This window comes from Prionailurus bengalensis, chromosome A1, assembly GCF_016509475.1.
Source record: "Prionailurus bengalensis isolate Pbe53 chromosome A1, Fcat_Pben_1.1_paternal_pri, whole genome shotgun sequence".
Taxonomy (NCBI): domain Eukaryota; kingdom Metazoa; phylum Chordata; class Mammalia; order Carnivora; family Felidae; genus Prionailurus; species Prionailurus bengalensis.
This window is the reverse complement of record NC_057343.1, coordinates 136,948,258-136,969,097: the sequence shown is the minus strand read 5'-3', so window position 1 is coordinate 136,969,097 and position 20,840 is coordinate 136,948,258. Positions and strand designations below refer to the sequence as shown.

The window sequence follows — 20,840 nt, the reverse complement described above, 5'->3', positions numbered from 1 at the left end:
TGAATGAATGACTGGCCACTGGAAGGAATCATCTATACTGTTAGTTCTTCCAGAAACAATTCCTTCTTGAATAGACTTGACTCAGAACAAAAAAACCACTTAGAAAAGGTGTCTTCAGTCCCTCTATAACTTCTGGAACTCAAAACTCTGCTTACTTGCTTCTTAAAGTTTTACTAATCCCTTGTCTATAGATCTGTTATCAGCTGCCAGGCCTGCACTGCTCAAGACAAAAATGTCCAGTCTCATTCTTCTTATGACAATAAAGAGAAAACACAAATCTAAAACACACCGGAACCAAACTGGTCCTTTTTTAAGATCTCCAAGTGATATGTCATAAAAGAGGTCTTAATACTTACGGAAGGCTTTGTCTATTCTCCATCCATTTGTTTTCTCTTCACGTTTAAATTTATTCTGTTAACAAAAGAAAACAAAAACCTATAGTAATTTTATCCTATTAAAAAAGTGAAGATTACAGTTAAAAAATATGCATTAAAATAAAACTTCTGGGGTGCCTGGGTGGCTCAGTTGGTTGAGTGTCTGCCTCTTGATTTCGGCTCTGGTCATGATCCCAGGGTCATGGGCTCAAGTCCTGAGTCAGGCTTCACACGAAGCATGGAGCCTGCTTGGGATTCTCTCTGTCTGTCTGTCTGTCTGTCTCTCTTCCTCTGCCCCTCCCCCCTGCTTGTACACTCTCTCTCTCTCTAAAACAAAAATAAATAAAATTCTTATAACAAATGATTCTCTTGTACATAACATCTTTGCCAACAGGCAAGCTACTTAAACCTTCATCTTTTTAAAAAGAGATGATGATCTACACTGAGCTCCCTGAACCTCCTTATAATCAACAGCATAAGTCAGCAATGGAAGCTAGAGTTACAGAGGCTAGAAAAAAATTAAGTTAACTAGCCTGGTAACAAATCAAACTGTAGTCAATTAAGCCAACTAATATTAACTCTTTAAAAACTAATATATTCATATCAAGTTAAACATCTTATATTACTATTCTCATGTTTTTTATGGCACAGAAGAGAGACTGTGAGAAAACAAATTTTTGAGTCAGGCCAAGTTTATCTTTAGAATCTTCTTTATATTGGGGCACCTGGGTGGCTTAGTCGGTTAAGCATCCAACATTGGCTCAGGTCATGATCTCAGGGTTAGGGACTTCATTGGGCTCTCTGCCATCAGCACAGGACCCATTTGGTCCTCTGTCCCCTTCTCTCTCTGCCCCTCCCTCGCTTACATGTGTGTGCGCACACTCTCTCAAAATTAAACAAACGTTTAAAAAAAAAGAGAGACTTCTTTATATTAAGGCACATTTCTTCATGCTTTTCTGAGCACCAGAGATCGTCATTCCCTGTAGCACTCCAGATTACCTCCATTAAGATGGAGATGGTTAAAGTTTAAGGTTCAATCCATCCTAACTAAGATCATTAGGAAGTGTGAAGGTATAAGCTTGTTTGTAAGATTATCAAATCATGCAATTACATTCTGGGAGAGGGCAGAATCACCAATCTCTCCCTTTTATAGATCAGTCTAAAAGCTTTTATTGAAAATACAAAAATCAAACTTTTTATTGAGAAAAAATAGAGAAAATCACAAAACAAAGAAGCGCTTCATGGCCCCCTTCTTCTCTCTGAAAGAACCTAACCACTGACCTGACTTTATTTAAAGCTCTATCTTGCTTTCCTTACTGTTTATCATTCAAGGGCACACGCATCTTTAAACTCTTTAGGTGAGCCTTGCCCATATTTTAAAAACTTCATAGGCCTTCAACATCTTTTCATCTACAGTTTATCCTTTTTTTTTTTCCAGTCTTTATTTTCTTCGTAAAACTCATTCCCAAGTAAATAACACTTAAGTTTTCAAGGATCATTATCTTTCTCCCATAAAGATATTATTCTTGGGGCGCCTGGGTGGCGCAGTCGGTTAAGCGACTTCAGCCAGGTCACGATCTCGCGGTCCGTGAGTTCGAGCCCCGCGTCAGGCTCTGGGCTGATGGCTCAGAGCCTGGAGACTGTTTCAGATTCTGTGTCTCCCTCTCTCTCTGCCCCTCCCCCGTTCATGCTCTGTCTCTCTCTGTCCCAAAAATAAATAAACGTTGAAAAAAAAAATTAAAAAAAAAAAAAAGATATTATTCTTTAAACATCTCCTCAAAAGTTACCTCCATAAAAATGAGAGGCTATATAACCACTAAATTGAACATCCTAAGAGAAATGCCAATAAGCTTTAGGCATTATTCAATTCTAAAACAATACTATACCATATTTTACCTAATGAGGAACATAATTGAGAACAATTTAAAACATTTGTAAAGAATGTATTGATATTATTCCTTGAATTTATAGGCAGGAACTACTGAAAACTAAATTCCATGACTGTAAAATAAATCCCATAATTTCCACCACTGACTCTGATGAAGTAACTGGTTACAGGCTTACTCAACACATCCATCCAACCACACCAAAAATAACTTTACTAATGAACCAAATAAATGAATCAAATGTTTGCAAACAATGGACAACAGCAAGAGTAAAACTACAACTTCACATTTCTGGAGAGAATGGAAACATCTAAGATGTACCCATGTTCACCATGGCTCTCTGGGCTAAATTCCCTAAACAATGAAGAGGAGATAAACGCCAAAGAGAGCAGAGCTCTCAAGAGCTAGAGAATATTTAGGGGTTGTAGAGAGAAGACAGCTATATAAAAAGAAGTCTCACAAGCCTAGTGGAAGTATTCCATGGGTACTTGGTCTATATCTGGGTTCCACATACCAACAGCCTAAGGCCTAGTAGAAAACAACTACTCCAGGAATGAGAAAAGAAAGATACTAGAAGTTACATAACAGAGCAAGCTGACAGAATTCTAGCCCTCACAAAAGAAAAGACTTAGTTAATACCCAAACATTTACTTTAGACACCAGAAAAGCCACCGCTTCGAGATAAGGACCACAGTCTTAGAGCAAGTTTTCTCACTCAGGGCTCTAGCATGACAATTAAATTCTAATGCCCTAAAGCATTCACGATATGTAATGAATTATACCATCTCTTCTGTGCATCTCGAATAGTACTAATATGATGGTCCTCAGAGAACTTAGAAAACTAATTCAAAGGATTTTCTATGGTTCAGATAAAAAACCTAGAAAAAGGATTAGCCTAGATTTGCCTTAATAAAGCCTAAAATCAAGCCTTGACAATAACAAGGAGAGTTGAGAGAATATTAACTGCCTTTTAGAACTTAATACTCTTTAAAGGAAAGAAACCAACAAACATAATCTAGACACTATCAAACATATCATCCACAATTTCCAGTACTCAGTTTAAAAAAAATCCATGGAGGGGCGCCTGGGTGGCTCAGTCAGTTAAGCGTCCAACTTCAGCTCAGGTCATGATCTCACGGTCCGTGAGTTCGAGCCCCGCGTCGGGCTCTGGGCTGATGGCCCAGAGCCTGGAGCCTGCTTCTGATTCTGTGTCTCCCTCTCTCTGCCCCTCCCCCGTTCATGCTCTGTCTCTCTGTCTCAAAAATAAACGTTAAAAAAAAAAAAAATTAAAAAAAAAAAAAATCCATGGGGCGCCTAGGTAGTTCAGTTAAGCATCCGACTTCAGCTTGGGTCATGATCTCGTGGTTTGTGAGTTCGACCCCACATCAGGCTCTATGCTGACAGCTTGGAGCCTGGAGCCTGCTTTGAATTCCGAATCTCCCTCTTTCTCTGCCCCTCCCCTACTCTCGCTCACGCACATGCTCTCTCTCAAATATAAACATTAAAAAAAAAAATCTTTTAAAAAACCTCCACAAGGGACGCCTGGGAGGCTCAGCTACTTAAGCATCTGGTTCTTGGTTCTGGCCCAGGTCCTGATCTCATGGTTCAGGAGTTCGAGCCCCATGTCAGGCTCTGTATATTCTCTCTCTCCCATTCTCTCTGCCCCTCCCGCTAACACACATGTGCTCTGTCTCTCCAAATAAACTTAAAAAAAAAAAAAAAAAAAAAAAAAACTCCATAAGACATGAGAAGAAAATGTGATGCACAAATAGTCAACAGAAACAGATCTCAACATGATCTAAATGCTAAAATTAACAAACAAGAAAGTTAAAACATGTTATAAATATATTCAATGATTTAAAGAAAAATACGGAATCAACAGGGAAATCTCAGAAGAAAGGAAACTAAGAAAAATAACCACGTGGAAATTAAAGAAATGAAAAATATGTAACATGAGAAATGAAACATTCGCTGAATGGGCGTATCTGCAGAACGAAGACAGCAGAAGACAGGGTGAACCTGTGAATACAGTAATGGAAACTAACCAAGTGATATAGAGAAAAAAGATCAGGAAAAGAAAAGAACAGAGCTTTAACCTGAAGTATAATGTTATGCAGGCTAATAGACATAAGTGGAGTCCCAGAGGAAAAGGACAAAGTAGAAAAAATATTGAAAAGAAACCATCCATACGAAAATCATAACCCTACTGCTGAACACCAGAGTTAAAACCTCTCAAAAATAGAGAAAAACAATTTATCACATACAGGGGAATAAAAACAAAAAATATGACTGACTTATCATCAAAAACACTGGAGGCCAATGGACAAGAGAATGACAATTTTAAAACAATGAAAGGAAAACCTATCAAACCACTTGCATATCCAAAAAAAAAAAACCAAAAACCTGAAATAGACTTTCAGATAAATCAAACCTGAGAGAATTTTTCAACAGTAAATCTCCTATCCAAACCTACACGAAGAAATGAAAAGCATCGAAAATGGTGGCTAAATAGTAAGGCTAGTTTCTTTTTTCTACTTTTCTACTCAATTTCCTTTCAAGACAAGACAACGGGGGCTGACAGCTTAGAGCCTTGAGCCTGTTTTGGATGCTGTGTCTCCCTCCCTCACTCCCCTCCCACCCGTCTCAAAAATAATAAACATTAAAAATAAAATAAATAAAGACAAAAGACTGTAAGCTAAAATAAGTTCGATGTAAAACTGGATTATAGTATGTAAAAGTGAAATATATAATTGCACAAAGGATGAAGGGTAGATGGAATATGCTTGTAAGAGATTATTACATATGGAGTATGAAGTGTAAAGAGTAAAACAGTACAATAAAGAAAATAAGAAAGAATACTAAGATTTATCTGAATAACCCAAAAGAAGGCAGGAAACGAGGAATAAAAAACAGATGGGTAAGTGGAAAATAGTGAGGTGATAGACTTGAACCCAGTCATATCAGTTATTACATTAAAGGTAAATGAACTAAATTATTACATGGAAATGTACAACAGACATTTTCTCTTTTTTTTTTTTTTTTAAATCAGGGTCAACGTAAGAATTCAATGACCATGAATTGGTCTCTCTCAGAAATACAACCTATAATAAAATTAAACTAAAAGAGTGTCAGACTGGATAAATTACTGCAACTACTATGGAATACAGTATGGATGTTGCTCAAAAATATTAAAAAATGAAATTATCACATGATCTAGCAATTCTACTTCTGCATATTTACCTGAAGGAAACAAAATCACTATCTTGAAAAGATGTATGTATCCCCAAGTTCACTGCAGCATTGTTCACTGCAGCCAAGACAATCCAAGTGTCCAGTGAGAAATGAATAAAGAAAATGTGGCACTGGCACAAAAACAGAGTAATGGAACAGAATCCGGAATCCAGAAATAAATCCACAAATGTATGACCAAGTAATCTTTGACAAAGCAGTAAAGAATACCCAATGGAATAAAGACAGTCTCTTCAGCAAATGGTGCTGGGAAAACTGGACAGCAATATGCAGAAAAATGAACCTGGACCACTTTCCCACACCATACACAAAAATAAACTCAAAATGGATGAAAGACCTCAATGGAAGACAGGAAGCCATCAAAATCCTCGAGGAGAAAGCAGGCAAAAACCTCTTGACCTCGGCCATAGCAACTTCTTACTCAACACATGTCCAGAGGCAAGAGAAACAAAAGCAAAAATAAACTATTGGGACCCCATCAAAATAAAAAGTTTCTGCACAGCAAAGGAAACAATCAGCAAAACTAAAAGGCAACTGATGGAATGGGAGAAGATATCTGCAAACGACAAAGCAGATAAAGGGTTAGTATCCAAAATCTATAAAGAACTTATCAAACTTAACACCCAAAAAACAAATAGGGGAAGAAATGGGCAAAAGACATGAATAGACATTTCTCCAAAGAAGACACCCAGATGGCTAACCGACACATGCAAAAATGCTCCACATCACTCATCATCAGGGAAATACAAATCAAAACCACACTGAGATACCACCTCACACCTGTCAGAATAGCTAACATTAACAACTCAGACAACAACAGATGTTGGAGAGGATGCGGAGAAAGAGGAACTCTTTTGCACTGCTGGCAGGAATGCAAATTGGTACAGCCACTCTGGAACACAGTATGGAGGGTCCTCAAAAAATTAAAAATAGAACTATACTACGACCCAGCAACTGCACTACTAGATATTTACCTAAGGGATACAGGTATGCTATTTCGAAGGGGCACATTCACCCCAATGTTTATAGCAGCTCTAGCAACAATAGCCAAAGTATGGAAAGAGCCCAAATGTCCAACAACGGATAAATGGATAAAGAAGATGTGGTATGTATACACACACACACACACACACACACATACACAAACACACACACACACAACGGAGCATTACTCGGCAATCAAAACAAATGCAATCTTGCCATTTACAACTATGTGGATGGAACTGGAGGGTATTATGCCAAGCAAAATTAGTCAGAGAAAGACAAATACCATATGACTTCACTCACATGAGGACTTTAAGATACAAAACAGATGAACATAAGGGAAGGGAAACAAAAATAATATAAAAATGGGAAGGGGACAAAACAGAAGAGACTCTTAAATACGGAGAACAAACAGAGAGTTACTGGAAGAATTGTGGGAGAGGAGATGGTCTAAATGGGTAAGGGGCAATAAGGAATCTAGCCCTGAAATCAATGTTGCACTATATACTAACTTGGAAGTAAATTAAAAATAAAAATTACAAAAGCAAAGCACAAAAAAAAAAGAAAAAATGTGGTACATATGTGTGTATGTGTACAGGAATATTATCCAGCCATAAAGAAGAAATTTTCCCATTTGCAACATTATGAATGGACACTGAACGCATTATACTAAGTGATATAAATCAGAGAAAGACAATTGCTGTATGATCAATTTAGCAGCACACTAAAAGTGAATGTACCCATTACTGTGCCCAAAAGTGAATGACACAAGAAAGTCAATATACGTCAAAAACTGAATATAAACACAGAAAGAGGCGAATCTATGATCATGAAGGCAGATGTCAATTCTTTGCTTCGTTAACTACTAGAACTAGACAACATATCCAACAACAGAGTATACACTCATTTCAAGTGCACCAGAAATACTGACCAAGATGAATATAACATGTTTTTAAAATAAATCTCATTAAATTTCAGAAAGACTCAAATCTTACAGCTTATATATTTGATGTTCACAATGGAATTAATAAAACAATTACAAAACAGTAAAATATTTACCAATGTCCCAAATATTTGGAAATTAAACACACTTCTAAATAACAGAAATACATGTAGAAAATATTTTTAACTGAGAAACACTGAAAGCAACCTATCAAAATTTATGAAATGCAGTTGAAGCAGGACTCAGATGAAAATGTATAGCTTTAAATGTCTAATTAGAAAAAAAGTGCTAAAAATCAATGTTCAAAATTTTCATAAATTCAACAACTTAGCATCAAAACTGACAAGTAAAAAAACTGAGTATCTGAATATACCTATATGTATTAAAGAAACTAAACTTAAAATCCTTCCTCAAAGAAAATTACAGGTCTGAAGGTTTTCACTGTTGAATTCTATTGAACACTAAAGGAGAAATAGTATTAATCTTAAATTCATTCAGATAAAAGAAAAAAAACAAAAACAAAAACACTGTCCAACTCATTTTCTATAACCAGCATAATCCTGGTACCAAAATACGATAAAGGCATTAAAAGAAAGGTGCAAAATATCCTTCATAGGGCGGCTGGCTGGTTGAGTCGGTTAAGTGTCCAACTCTTGATTTCGACTCAGATCGTTTCAGTCATGAGTTCCAACCCCACATTAAGCTCTGTGCTAACAGTGCAGAGCCTGCTTGGGATTCTCTCTCTCCCTCTCTCTCACTGCTCCCTCCTCTCTCAAAACTAAATCAATAATAAATAAATATTCAAAATATCCCTCATGAACAAAGATGCAAAAAATCCTCAAGAGGGGCACCTGGGTGACTCAGTCAGTTGAGCATCTAGCTTTGGCTCAGATCGTGACCTCATCGTTCATAAATTCATTAGTTTGAATCCTCCATCACGCTGGCTGCTGTCAGCACAGAGCCTCCCTCAGATCCCCGATCACGTCTCTCTCTGCCCCTCCCCAGCTCACATGCATGCACTCTCTATGACCTTAAAAAAAAAAAATTCTCAAGAAAATATAATAAAATCCAACATCAGAAAGAATAACACAAGTCTGGTTTGATCTTTGAAAACCAATACAATCCACTAGTCTAAATTTTCACTTTTCTAAATTTTGCCCAAAGATTTGTTAGAACTACACTAAACTTAGGGGAGGAGTCTAAACAATTTTGGGGAGAAATAGTTTAGTGACAAATATATCATTAATTACTCAGATCAGAGAGCTCCCCTAGACAATTTCTAGCCTTCACATACTTTAACGTTTTCTTCTCCTTATATCAAAGATCAACATTAGAAAAGGAACATAAATATAAACAATTCTTCTTTTGCAGAAACAGAATAACCTTTACACCATATAATGGTCCCCAGGTGATGGATCCATGCCTAGTGTAGCACAAGAACAAAACATCTGTCTTTCCTGATAGTTTAATTAATGAAGAAAAAAAAACCCATGGTTGAATAAAGAGCTCACTATAGGAGTGCCTGGGTGGCTCAGTCGGTTGGGTGTCTGACTTCAGCTCAGGTCATGGTCTTGCAGTCTGTGAGTTCAAGCCCCATGTCATGTTCTGCGCTGACAGCTCAGAGCCTGGAGCCTGCTTCAGATTCTGTCTCTATCTCTCTCTTGCCCCTCCCCTGCTCTCACTGTGTGTTTCTCTCTCTCAAAAATAAAATAAAAAACTAAAAAAAATTTTTTTAAATAAAAAAAGAGCTCACAATATATTGAAAAGGCATAGGGGCGCCTGGGTGGTTCAGTCAGTTGAACGAACGACTGCAGCTCAGGTCACGACTTCATGGTTTGTGAGTTCGAGCCCCGTGTTGGGTTCTGTGCTGACAGCTCAGAGCCTGGAGCCTGCTTCGGATTCTGTCTTCCTCTCTCTCTCTGTGCCCCTCCCCCACTCATGCTCTGTATCTGTCTCAGAAATAAATATTAAAAAAATTTTTTTTAATTGAAAATGCATGACAGCCTAAATAGTGTGCACTCATATGCACTCCATCCCAGGAAACTTGTAACTAAGTTTCTCACAAAGGGAAAAATAAAACAGAGAATACTACTCACTCTGTTAGGCATAGTAAAGCACTAATTTACATCACTGCTCTTGTTAATAGTGGCCCTGTCCACAAAGTTAAGGTAGCCTAAGAAAGCAACAGTTAGATCAGATCATGGGAATTATCTAATTTAGCATGCCTCTCTTCATGCCTTCCTAGGAAATTAAGCAATACACTCTGTTCAAAAGCTACCCTTAATCCAAATACGTATTCTGATACATTTATTCTTCCCTCTTCGTTACATAATGCTTCTTTTATCTTAGATTCACTGGTTTTATGGGTACTCCCTAAAATCCATTCTAGAAGTGAGCAAGACATAGATAATACACTAAAAGGTAAGGAGACTGTACTCATATTAAAATTCAGTAATACTGCATTACTTTCTGAGCTGTAAAAAAGGACACATGTACTCAAAACTAGTAACGAATAAGGATGAACAGAGATTTAAACAAAAGTTAAAAAAATAGTATTAGTAATTTTTGGTCCTTTTCCAATCAACAAATGTATTGGGTTTACTTTACCTTAATTTCTATCCTTGCTCTGTGAGGAAAAAGCTGTCCAATCATAGAAAAGTCAGTTCCTACCATGCTGATGGCTAAAAAAAACATATCTGTTTCTGTAAAAATAAAAGATTTAGAAAGAATGAAAATTAATCCCAATATTTCAGAGGAAAAAAAAAAATCTTACATGAAGTATATATTTTGAGTTAAAAATAAATTTGAGAGTATCTAATAGTCTTTTATTAAAGGCCAGGAAATCTTTAGTCAATTTTATTGCTAAGAACTTCATGCATCTAAAATAATGTCTAAACTTTAATACAGAAACATAAGAAATTTATAAACTCATACCAAGAAGCTAAAATTAGGAAGAGGGAAGAGAAGGGGAAGAAGAGGAAGAAGAGAAGAAAGAGGAAGGAGGAAGAAGGGGAAAGAGAAGAGGAAGAAGAAGAAAACAACATTCTGCCTATCTGGTCTCAAAGTGTTCTTAAGAAAACCATCAGTCACAGCCACTATATTACTGCCTTAACATAAGCAACTAAGGTGCACTAAGTAGTATGTGAAAGAAAGTAACCAAAAAAACACACAAGAAAATATTAAAAGAAGTAACCTCAATAAAATAGGATTGGGGAATACAGAGGAGGAAAGTATAGAATCTTTCTTGTTGTCCTGAATTACTCTGTTCTGTTTCATTTTTTCCCCAAAAACAACTTGCATTATTTTTTATAAGAATAAGCGATACCATTCAAAAGGTATTATAAGCTTCAGGCGCCTGGGTGGCTCGGTCGGTTAAGTGACCAACTCTTGATTTTGGCTCAGGTCCTGATCTCACGGTTCATGAATTCAAGCCCGGTATCAGCCTCCATGCTGACAATGCAGAGCCTACTTGGTATTCTCGCTCTCCCCCTCTCTCTTTACCCTTCCCCTGCTTGCACTAACTCTCTCAAAATTAACAAATAAACTTAAAAAAAAGTAGTATATGCTTTTTAACAGCACAATTTTGACGCTTAGAAACTCTGTTATACAACAGTATCTAAGATAGAACATTATTATGAGTATTAGAAATATTAATAGTTTTCCATGTTATTTTTTATACAGGGATTTGACAGAGAGGACTACTCTACCCAAATTACCATAATGCTAATTCCTAAAAAGATCACTAAGATAAAGCCAGAGATGGAGTTCCATAATAAGGGGGGGGGGGGGGGGGGGAACGGATGCAGAGGTCAGTTCCAATAAAATTAGCTAGACAGAAAATAACATGGTTTTCATTTCATTTACTTAAATAATTCACTTTACTTCAAATAAATATCCACAAAATTTAAAATGAAAATTAGTTACCTTTATTCGACCATGGTTTAGAGTAATAGTTTTTCCTAAAGCTGGAATATGTAGTTGTAGAACCACGCTCAAATATGGGGTCATTTTCCTCAACAACACAGGGGCCTTTTGTCCTTAAAACTTCTACAGTTAAACTGAAAGAGACACACTTTTAAATAGATCTGCACTTAGAACAAGAAAGAAAATAATACATGATATTTGAATAGTTATATTTTGAAATGTGCCATGACAGAATCGGAACAAAAGTATAATAATATATACTTGAGGTATGCATATTTTCCAAGATTCTGTTAATTTTCACTTAAAATGTGATTGCCAAGGAATAAAATTAAATGCCAACATTCTTCTGAAATCGTTAATAGCAATATAAAATTTACACATTATCTTTGGGCCACCAAAAAATTACTTATATTTTATTGACTTCTGTATGTCCCCTACATTTAACACATATTACCTTATCATGCTAAACCCAAGAGAAGATAAGAAACATAAGTATCTTATGTTTTTGTTCTACATTCCTGTAAACAAAGCAGTACAATGCTTTTAACTATTTAATGACCAGTAAAATGATCATCACAAAATAATGGCAAAAAACACACAATTATTAAAAGTACTGCATTTATGTTTAATTATCGTAGAATTTTATATGCTATAAAAAGATTTTTATACTGAACTGTCAGACTACTTTACATCCCTCTTTTATATTTAGTTACTCGTGAATTTATCTTGTTTTTTAAAAAACACACTTTGGACAAACAACAAATTCCAGAATGCCAAATTTGAAAAATTTAATATTATAACTGAGAAACTACAAAGTGAATTTAAACCTTGTCATAACAAAAGTTACATAAAATATTAGCCCTGATTAAACCTGATTCATTTGTTGCATTTTCATTAGTTACAACCACACACCAAAATATGGTATTAGTTAATAATAAGAAAACCTGAATTTTGAGTTCAAGACTGAGCCAATTTTTGAAATGTATCATCAGTAGAGACCAGCATATAATTAGTTCAGGAGCTCATCCCAATTACCAGTAAAGTTAGTAAAACAATTGTGGAAGGTTAATGGATGACGGATCAGCAATACCATCTTCTTATAACAAACACAGCATAAAAATTGCTAAAAATTACAATTCAATGTAACTCGTCTTTCTATTTATAACACGCATTAAAAAATATAAACATTAGTGTTTATATGTTCAGGTAACCATGAATGATGCAGAAATTCAATCTCTCTCATTAGACAAAGCACATTTGTTCTTATATTTGAAACCACAATCTCTTTTTTTTTTAACTTACCTTTCTTCATCCAAAATAATGGAACCATCTTCTGCCACTTTTACTCGAGGAACCAGCAATGGCCCGTCATCCACTTCTTCTTCTACTTCTTCATGACCTTCAGCATCAGGAGTACTTTTACCTTCTTGCCTACCAAATGTAAAGATAGCTTAATTCATATATCCAGGAGAAGGATCTCCTGAGTACTATCAACTTCTGAAATAAATTACTTCGAATCCAACCTTCATTCGATTTCCAATTTTCCCTATACCCTAAGTAAAGATACTACATGTTAAGGACGTGTTTATAAATTTCCCCGACTATGGGGTGCCTGAGTGGCTCAGTCAGTTAAGCATCCGACTTCAGTTCAGGTCATGATCTTGTGGTTTGTGGGTCCAAGCCCTACATCGGGCTCTGCGCTGACAACTCAGAGCCTGGAGCCTGCTTCGGATTCTATGTCTCCCTCTCTCTGCCCCTTGCCCGCCTGCATTCAGTCTCTCTCTCAAAAATAAATAAAAGCATTAAAAAAAAATTTTTTTTTTAACTATAAAAGGGAAAGAAAAAGAAAAATATATACACGTTTATTTGTTTAGACACAGAAGAGAATTAGAATGATACGTTAAAAAATTGGTAACAATTGTTGCCTTCAGGCAGCGGAACCAGATGACAGAAAAACAGAGTTGGAAGACTTCTCAGTACACTTTCGTTCCATTTGATTTTTGTACTGTTTTATTATGCTATTCTAAAACAAAACAAAATCCTTTTTAATTCTAAAAGCTTCAATTGAGGGGTCCCCGGGTTGCTCAATCTGTTGAGCATCCAACATTTCAGCTCAGGTCATGACCTAACAGTTTGTGGAGATGGAGCCCCATGCTGATAGTTCTGGGAATACCTGCTTGGGATTCTCTTTCCTCTCTGCCCCTCTCCCCCGCAATCATGAACACGTACTCTGTCTCTCAAAATAAATTAATAAATATTAAGCAAAAGAATATTTTTAAAATAAATAAAAATAAAATATAAGGTTTCGTTAAAATAACACCATTGGCCATTTCCATTATAATACACAGTATGGGCCGCCTTACATTTTGATTTAAATCAGACAGTAAGTTTTATTCTTGCTAGTGATTCTATCTAAACATTCCTATCACATGCAATTTGACTATAACAAAAAGCATCATTTGATTTCTTTTTTTAAAAACTGTACCCATCAAATAACTTATTTTAAAAAAACACTAAGATAAAATGCTTACTCTCTTGTCTGGACTGGTGTCAATGATTTTTCAGTTTTCTTTTCTTGTTCCAGTGAAGAACTAATAAACAAACAACAACTGTTTTTAAATGTGAGACAATTTAATATTTAATATAAAAAATATTTTTAAATGAACAATATATATCTTGTCAATTCTACCCATTGGAAAGAAGGAAATTATTTTAACTTGCATTTTTTTATATGATAAACCATAACACTATTATTAATAACGGTGTGGCCCAAGAGTCAATTTCTCAGTCAAAAACCTTGTCATCAAATATAAACCTGCTATGCCCTAGGTAGGAACGTTTTTACTCTCTAATTCCTTAGTGAAGGGAGGCTCTCCCAGTCCTCATGTCTGAAGCAACCTACATGGCTTATCTCCAAATCCTACATGTCAAACAACTTACCACCTAGGCTTCTGGCCCTTCGGCAGCAACCCAAAGACCTGGTAAACCTGAAAAAAGCTACACTCCTGCATCCACCTGCTAAACCATCAACAACATAACAATGAGATTTATTATAAACCATCTGCCTCCTCAGGCTAACTTTACTAAAGAAGCTTTGTTCTTAGAAGATAAATAATATCCACTATAAATAATTAGGAGGTAGAGCATAAAAATTATAGCGTTCCTTTAGAATCAGGGTATAGTGTACAAGAAACACAAACTGCAGTATCGGTTAAAGTTGTTTAGTTTTATAACATTTTGGTAATGTAACAAAAGAATCTTATTTTGGGGGCGCCTGGGTGGCTCAGTCGGTTAAGCGTCTGACTTCAGCTCAGGTCACGATCTCGCGGTCTGTGAGTTCGAGCCCCGCGTCGGGCTCTGGGCTGATGGCTCAGAGCCTGGAGCCTGCTCTCGATTCTGTGTCTCCCTCTCTCTCTGCCCCTCCCCCATTTATGCTCTCTCTCTGTCTCAAAAATAAATAAATGTTAAAAATAAAATAAAATAAAAAGAAAGGAAACTTATTTTTAATTTCAGAGGAAAAGGGCACCATCCCAAGAAAGCAGTTACCTGAAATACAACTAAATGTTGTTTAAAAATTCTATCGAAAAAACATCGTATTTGCTATAAGTTTTGCCAACATACTTTTGGAAAACACGAACTTGTACTCTAAAAGTGATACTTAACTCACAACATACCCAAAGAAAGGACAACAAGAAAAATTTACTTACGTCATTGGATTATTATTTGGCAGGTAATATATGAAATCTCTCATAGTCATTTTTGAACGATCTGGTGGCTTCTGACTTTCATTTATGGCATATTTGTTTTTCCATTGTTTCTGGACACACAAACACACACAAAGATCCACTTTTCTTTTATAAATGTAGAATTTCACATGTACTATATTCAAAGGTATATCCCACTGTTATATTCATTGCAAGTGATTTAGTATTATTCTTATCATGACTATTCCCAATTTTAGGACAAACTTCATAAACTGCATTATTAAACTGTGTAGCACATCAAGGAATTTTAAAAACTAAAGTGTCTAGGTCTGGATAAAAGCTCAACGTATAAAATCATACTTACTAATGCCTTCTAACTATAATAGTTTGCTAAGCATTTATAAATACATAGTTTTTGTTTACCCTGTAATGAACTAGATTTCTGTGAATTTTACAAAATTCTTACAGCAAATGTTTAATTTTTTACTTCCTGAAAATAAATCTACCTAAGCAGATTCTATAGAACATCTTTAGAGACCTAGATTTTAAACAACATAGATTCAAATCGCACTGATATGTGATACAAAGCAAATAACTTCTCTAAACTTGTTTCCACCTGCGTAAAACAGTGGTATCTACTACACAAAGATGATAGAATAATATAAAGCACCATACTAAGTGCCTTCCTCTGAATTAACAAGGGGATTTTGTAATAATAAAAGCTGACATTTGTTAAGCTCCTTCTGTTTGCCAGGCACTAGTCTAAATGTGTTTTACATATATTTACTCATCCAATCTTTGCAACCCTCCAATGAGATACATACTATCATCAGTCTTATTTTGCAGATGAGGATACAGACAGAAAAATCAATTAAATTGCCCAACAATACATAGTAAGGGATGACTCTAAGATTCAGATCTTAAGTATCTAACTGCAGAGCTTACATGTTTCACTATTGGTACAGTGCAATCTTGGAAAAATAATCGCTCTTCAAGATTAAAAAGATGGGCTTTACTATACACATAAATGCAAATTTTTCCCATTTATAATTTCCATACTGTCAATTTATAAAATATTACCAATTCATTTTGCTCAAGTTTGTCTTAATTCAAATGAATGTTATTCATGTCACGAAAAATCATACTTAAAGTTTATTTTATAAATATGCTTTGTATATTTTCTATGTGTGTAGAAACAGACCTTCTATTTTTGGTCTTCACCAAAATCAATCAAAGATATAGATGAGGGGCGCCTGGGTGGCTCAGTCAGTTAAGCATCTGACTTTGGCTCAGGTCATGATCTCACGGTTCGTGAGTTTGAGCCCCGCGTCAGGCTCTGTGCTGACAGCTCAGAGCCTGGAGCCTGCTTCGGATTCTGTGCCTCCCTCTCTCTCTCTGCCCCTCCCCTGTTCATGCTCTGTCTCTCTCTGACTCAAAAATAAATAAAAAACATTAAAAAAAAATTAAAAAAAAAAAAGATATAGATGAATATAAAAATTAACGTAGCAGAAAAAATAGCTTATTAAGTCCATCGCGCTTATTAATCATTCAATTCACAAAAGGGGATCTTCTATTAAAATAAGGAACATTAAGTGGTTATGCTCCATTAAATACTACAGATATTATTCCTCCAAATGATGCCTAACATAAAAACAGAAACCTAGTAGGAACAGTCAAATGTGATTTTTCTCCCTTACCTTCTCCTTTCTCAATTCTTCTTTTAACATTTCTCTTAGTTTCTGGGCTTTATATATTCGGTATCTGTCTGAACATGGCTGTTTCTCTTTTGTTGAAATAGGCTTTGGCTGTGGAACTTCTTGATTAACTGTAGATAAGGGATGAGATTCTGAAGGAACACTGACACCAGGCTTAACCAGAGTAGTACTTGATATTCGCTTTCTTCTCTGTGAAACAGCAGAGGAAGACTTACTGGATTCTTCAACATAATTCTCATTGTCAGTCTTTTCATCACTGTCAAAATTAAAAAAAAAAAAAAAGACACCATGGATCTTTCATATTCTAGTTTTAAAAACTAGCCTGGTAAAAATCTAAACCAGTAAAATCTCATTATTAAAACAATCAACGACTTGAGATACACATTATTCATGACAGATTCCAATAAAAACTTTGTTTACTAAAAATTTTTATTTTTTTTAATGTTTATTTATTTTTGAGAGACAGAGTGTGAGTGGAGGAAGGGCAGATAGAGAGGGAGACACAGAATCCAGAGCAGGTTCCAGGCTCTGAGCTGTCAGCACAGAGCCTGAGGCGGGGCTCGAACTCGTGAACCACAGGTCATGACCCGAGCCGAAGTCGGACGCTTAACCGACTGAGCCACCCAGGCGCCCCTTTACTAAAATTTTAACAGATGCATAAATTCTAACAAAGACTGCTGATCTTTTTCAAACGTCAAGTCCCTTAGTGCATTAGAACATATAAGTTTATGCTCATCCTAACTCGTTCAAGAAAAACAAAAGGCCAAGTTACAAATTAAAACTCTATTACCCTACTTTCAATCACTATATAACTGACAATTGGTTTTTTATTTTTTTTAAGTTTTTTTTTTAATCTTTATTAATTTTTGAGAGAGACAAAGGGAGAGCGGGGGAGGGGCAGAGAGAAAGGGAGACACAGAATCTGAAGCAGACTCCAGGCTCTGAGCTGTCAGCACAGAGCCCAATGAGGGGCTCTAACTCATGGACCGTGAGATCATGACCTGAGATGAAGTCGGGCGCTTAACCGACAGAGCCACCCAAGTGACCCGACAATTATTTTTTTAAAAACTAAGTTTATAATCTATATTGACATCCCCCTACCTGATCTAAATTATAAATTACTTTATCAACCTGAGATGAGTCAAACCAAACACACAAAACATCAAATTGCTAAAATATCTCTACTACAGTATTTGAGAATCTACATTGAGCTACATTAATCCAATCAAATACTGTTTGAGGTAGAAATCATTCATCTTTCGTCTGGTATGAATACTTACACAGCTATCAAACTCCTAACTTAAAAAAGTACTTGGTCACTCCAAAATACATATTAGATATGGTTCAGATCGGATATACACATTTCAGGAATGGCCTGAAAGCAAATTAAGTCAAGAAGAGAGAGGGTGTAAGAATTAAAAGCAGTCTACATTTTTCATGTTATTAGTTTTATGTAAAAGTAGAAAATGCCTAAACCTATAGAATAAGCTTTCCAGGTTATTTGCAGGATAGCTCCATGTTTTTAATTTTTTTTTTTTTTTTTTAGTAATCTCTACACCCAACATAGGGCCCAAACTTATGACACCGAGATCAGGCTTTGTAATGATACATGCATCTGTGCATTTCATTCAATTATGTTGAATCGTTGAGGACAAAACATACACTGTATAGATTTTTACAGCTGCAAAGACCCGCAAAAAAAGAAAACACATAGTAAAAAAAAATAATAATAATCAAATATACTCCCTAAATGCCAACTCTAAGAAAGCAAATATTCCCAACCTCTAATGTCTCAAGACTACAGAATCAGAGTAATTTATTAAATTATCAATCATCATGCATCTGTATGAAGTTAACAGGACCTCTGCAAACTTTATTAACAGTGACTGTTACTTGTATTTCTTTTTTGAGGAGGAATTTTGAAAAAAATATTCATATAAGAAACATGGATATTACTAAGTATCAGTAAGCTGGCAAAATAACATCCTATACCCAGCACCAGTTCAGGCCAACAGAGGAAGTTAAGCCAAAAAGAAAAGGATAAAATTTTCACCTTCTGGTTAGAGCATACAAACAATTTACACCATCTCATTGTCATTTAATAGGATCCATTTTTATTGGTTTCCTCGCATATGTATCACAGAAACAGAGACCATTAGTAGCCCAACATGGCTTAATTTTAACTACTTTGTTATTTACTACCATTGCTTTTATTTTAAAAAAGATAACTTTTTGTAGACAACTATTCTGCCATGTCCTATTCAAGAGTTTGTCAGTTTTTTCTAAACTCCACAATAACTTGACTCTCCAAATCAGAGAATATTATTTCCATTTTACAGATAAGCAAATTCTGCCTGGGCAAAGTCTGATAAACTGTTAAATTACGAAAAAAATCCTGGGGCGCCTGGGCGGCTAAGTCGGTTAAGAGTCCCACTTAGGTTCAGGTAATGATCTCACGGTTTGTGAGTTCGAGCCCCTGCCTTGGGCTCTGTGCTTGTGAGGTCCAGCTGGGTGTTGGGCTCTGCGCTGACATCTCAGAGCCTGCTTCAGATTCTGTGTCTCCCTCTCCCCTGCCCCTCTCCCGCTCTTTCAAAAATAAACAAACATTAAATTAAAAAAAAATTTTTTAAGGAAAAAAAAAAAATCCTGACTCCAAATGCGGTATTAGCACATGCTTTTTCCCTTCAGAAAACATGGCCACTATAAAGGGGCACGCCCTGGAATCAAATCAAGCAGCCATATCTCCTCCCCATTGACACAACTCAGCATAACCAATGTAACACTGGTCTTTTAAGACTACATCAATGTTTTTTTGAAAATCTAAAAAAGTACCTACCCCTGCAAAGTGCTCCAGAAGGAAGAAAAAAAAAAAAAAAAAACTATGGCAAAGTAATCTAAGCTCTCTAACATTACCACGTGTAAATTTCACGTCAAGACTGTTACACCTGGACTCTTCTCACCACCACTTGAAGACAAGATTCCCACCCGGAGAAACTACAGACCTTTAACAAAATCCACATGTGCCACACCCTGTGGCCAGAGTGACAAACTGCAGTTTGGAGTAGGTTCATAGAGTCTCAACTGTAAGACTCAATGCAAGCGACAGAATACTCCTAAAGTAAATTCATGGGGTCATATTCCGGGTGACAGGCCCAGAGAGGCGGGGCAGATGAAAATGCTCCTCTCTGCATGCTCTTACCTGCTCCTGGGAGGCTTTTCTTGCGGCTCCGTTCCCCCGAAATCCACCGGGGGCACATCTGTAGACTCCGCTGGCTTCGGGGAAGAAGCGGCTGCAGGATCCGGGGGCCTGGGAGCCTCTTGTCCACGTTGGGGGTTGGGAGCGGAGGAGCTCCTGGCGCCTACACCAGGCCTGACATTCGGCTTCACGCTAAGGCGTGCCCTGCGGAACATGGCGGAGCCAGGGGGCCCGGGGAGGCGGCCCCACGGCCGCTCTCAGCCCCGAGCCCCGGCTGCTGCCGGGAGAAGGGATTAAGAACTACGTCCTTTCCACACGGCCACACCACCAGCCCAGCGGGCAGCTACCGCAGGTTCACACCCCCACCACCTCCTCCTTCCTCCCGCCGCCGCCTCTTCTTCATGACCCTGCTAAGTTTCCCCCAGTACCTTGCTTCCCCGCCCTCGTAGGGCGCCGGAACTGATTACGCCATCAGCCAGCGCCTAGGAAAAGCGTAAGACGCACAGCGCCCGGAGCCATGGTAACTGTCAAACTACAGAGTTACTAGTGAATCGGAAATTGAGATGTTCCGTGGTCAGCTCTCCCCTCTCCCAGCGTCCCTAGGAGTTACAGAAACGAGTGAAAGGAGGTAGTCAAGACCCTGTATAGACTTTTTATAAGACCCTTTTAAGACCCAAGACCCTTTATAAGACTATTAAAATCGTGGGGCGCCTGGCTAGCTCAGTCGGAGGAGCCTGCCACTCTTGATACCAGGGCATGAGTTCGAACCCCATATTGGGGGTAGAGATTATGAAAAATAATTAAAAACTTGAAAAAGAAGAAGGTATTGTAGAGTAGTGCCTGTTCGCCAGCGCATCCCCAGGGC

At 36.9% G+C, this 20,840-nt stretch overlaps 1 protein-coding gene across 1 annotated transcript in view; it reads right to left on the bottom strand.

The window, feature by feature from the left end:
* BDP1 (B double prime 1, subunit of RNA polymerase III transcription initiation factor IIIB) overlaps positions 1-20,840 on the bottom strand; it is a 92,352-nt gene that overhangs the window by 68,905 nt on the left and 2,607 nt on the right. Inside the window, 9 exon segments of the mRNA XM_043586939.1 lie at positions 357-411; positions 10,044-10,138; positions 11,361-11,494; positions 12,663-12,791; positions 13,892-13,951; positions 15,068-15,177; positions 16,762-17,035; positions 19,979-20,252; positions 20,404-20,574. Coding sequence (XP_043442874.1) covers positions 357-411; positions 10,044-10,138; positions 11,361-11,494; positions 12,663-12,791; positions 13,892-13,951; positions 15,068-15,177; positions 16,762-17,035; positions 19,979-20,190 — 1,069 coding nt within the window. The 5' untranslated portion in view covers positions 20,191-20,252; positions 20,404-20,574.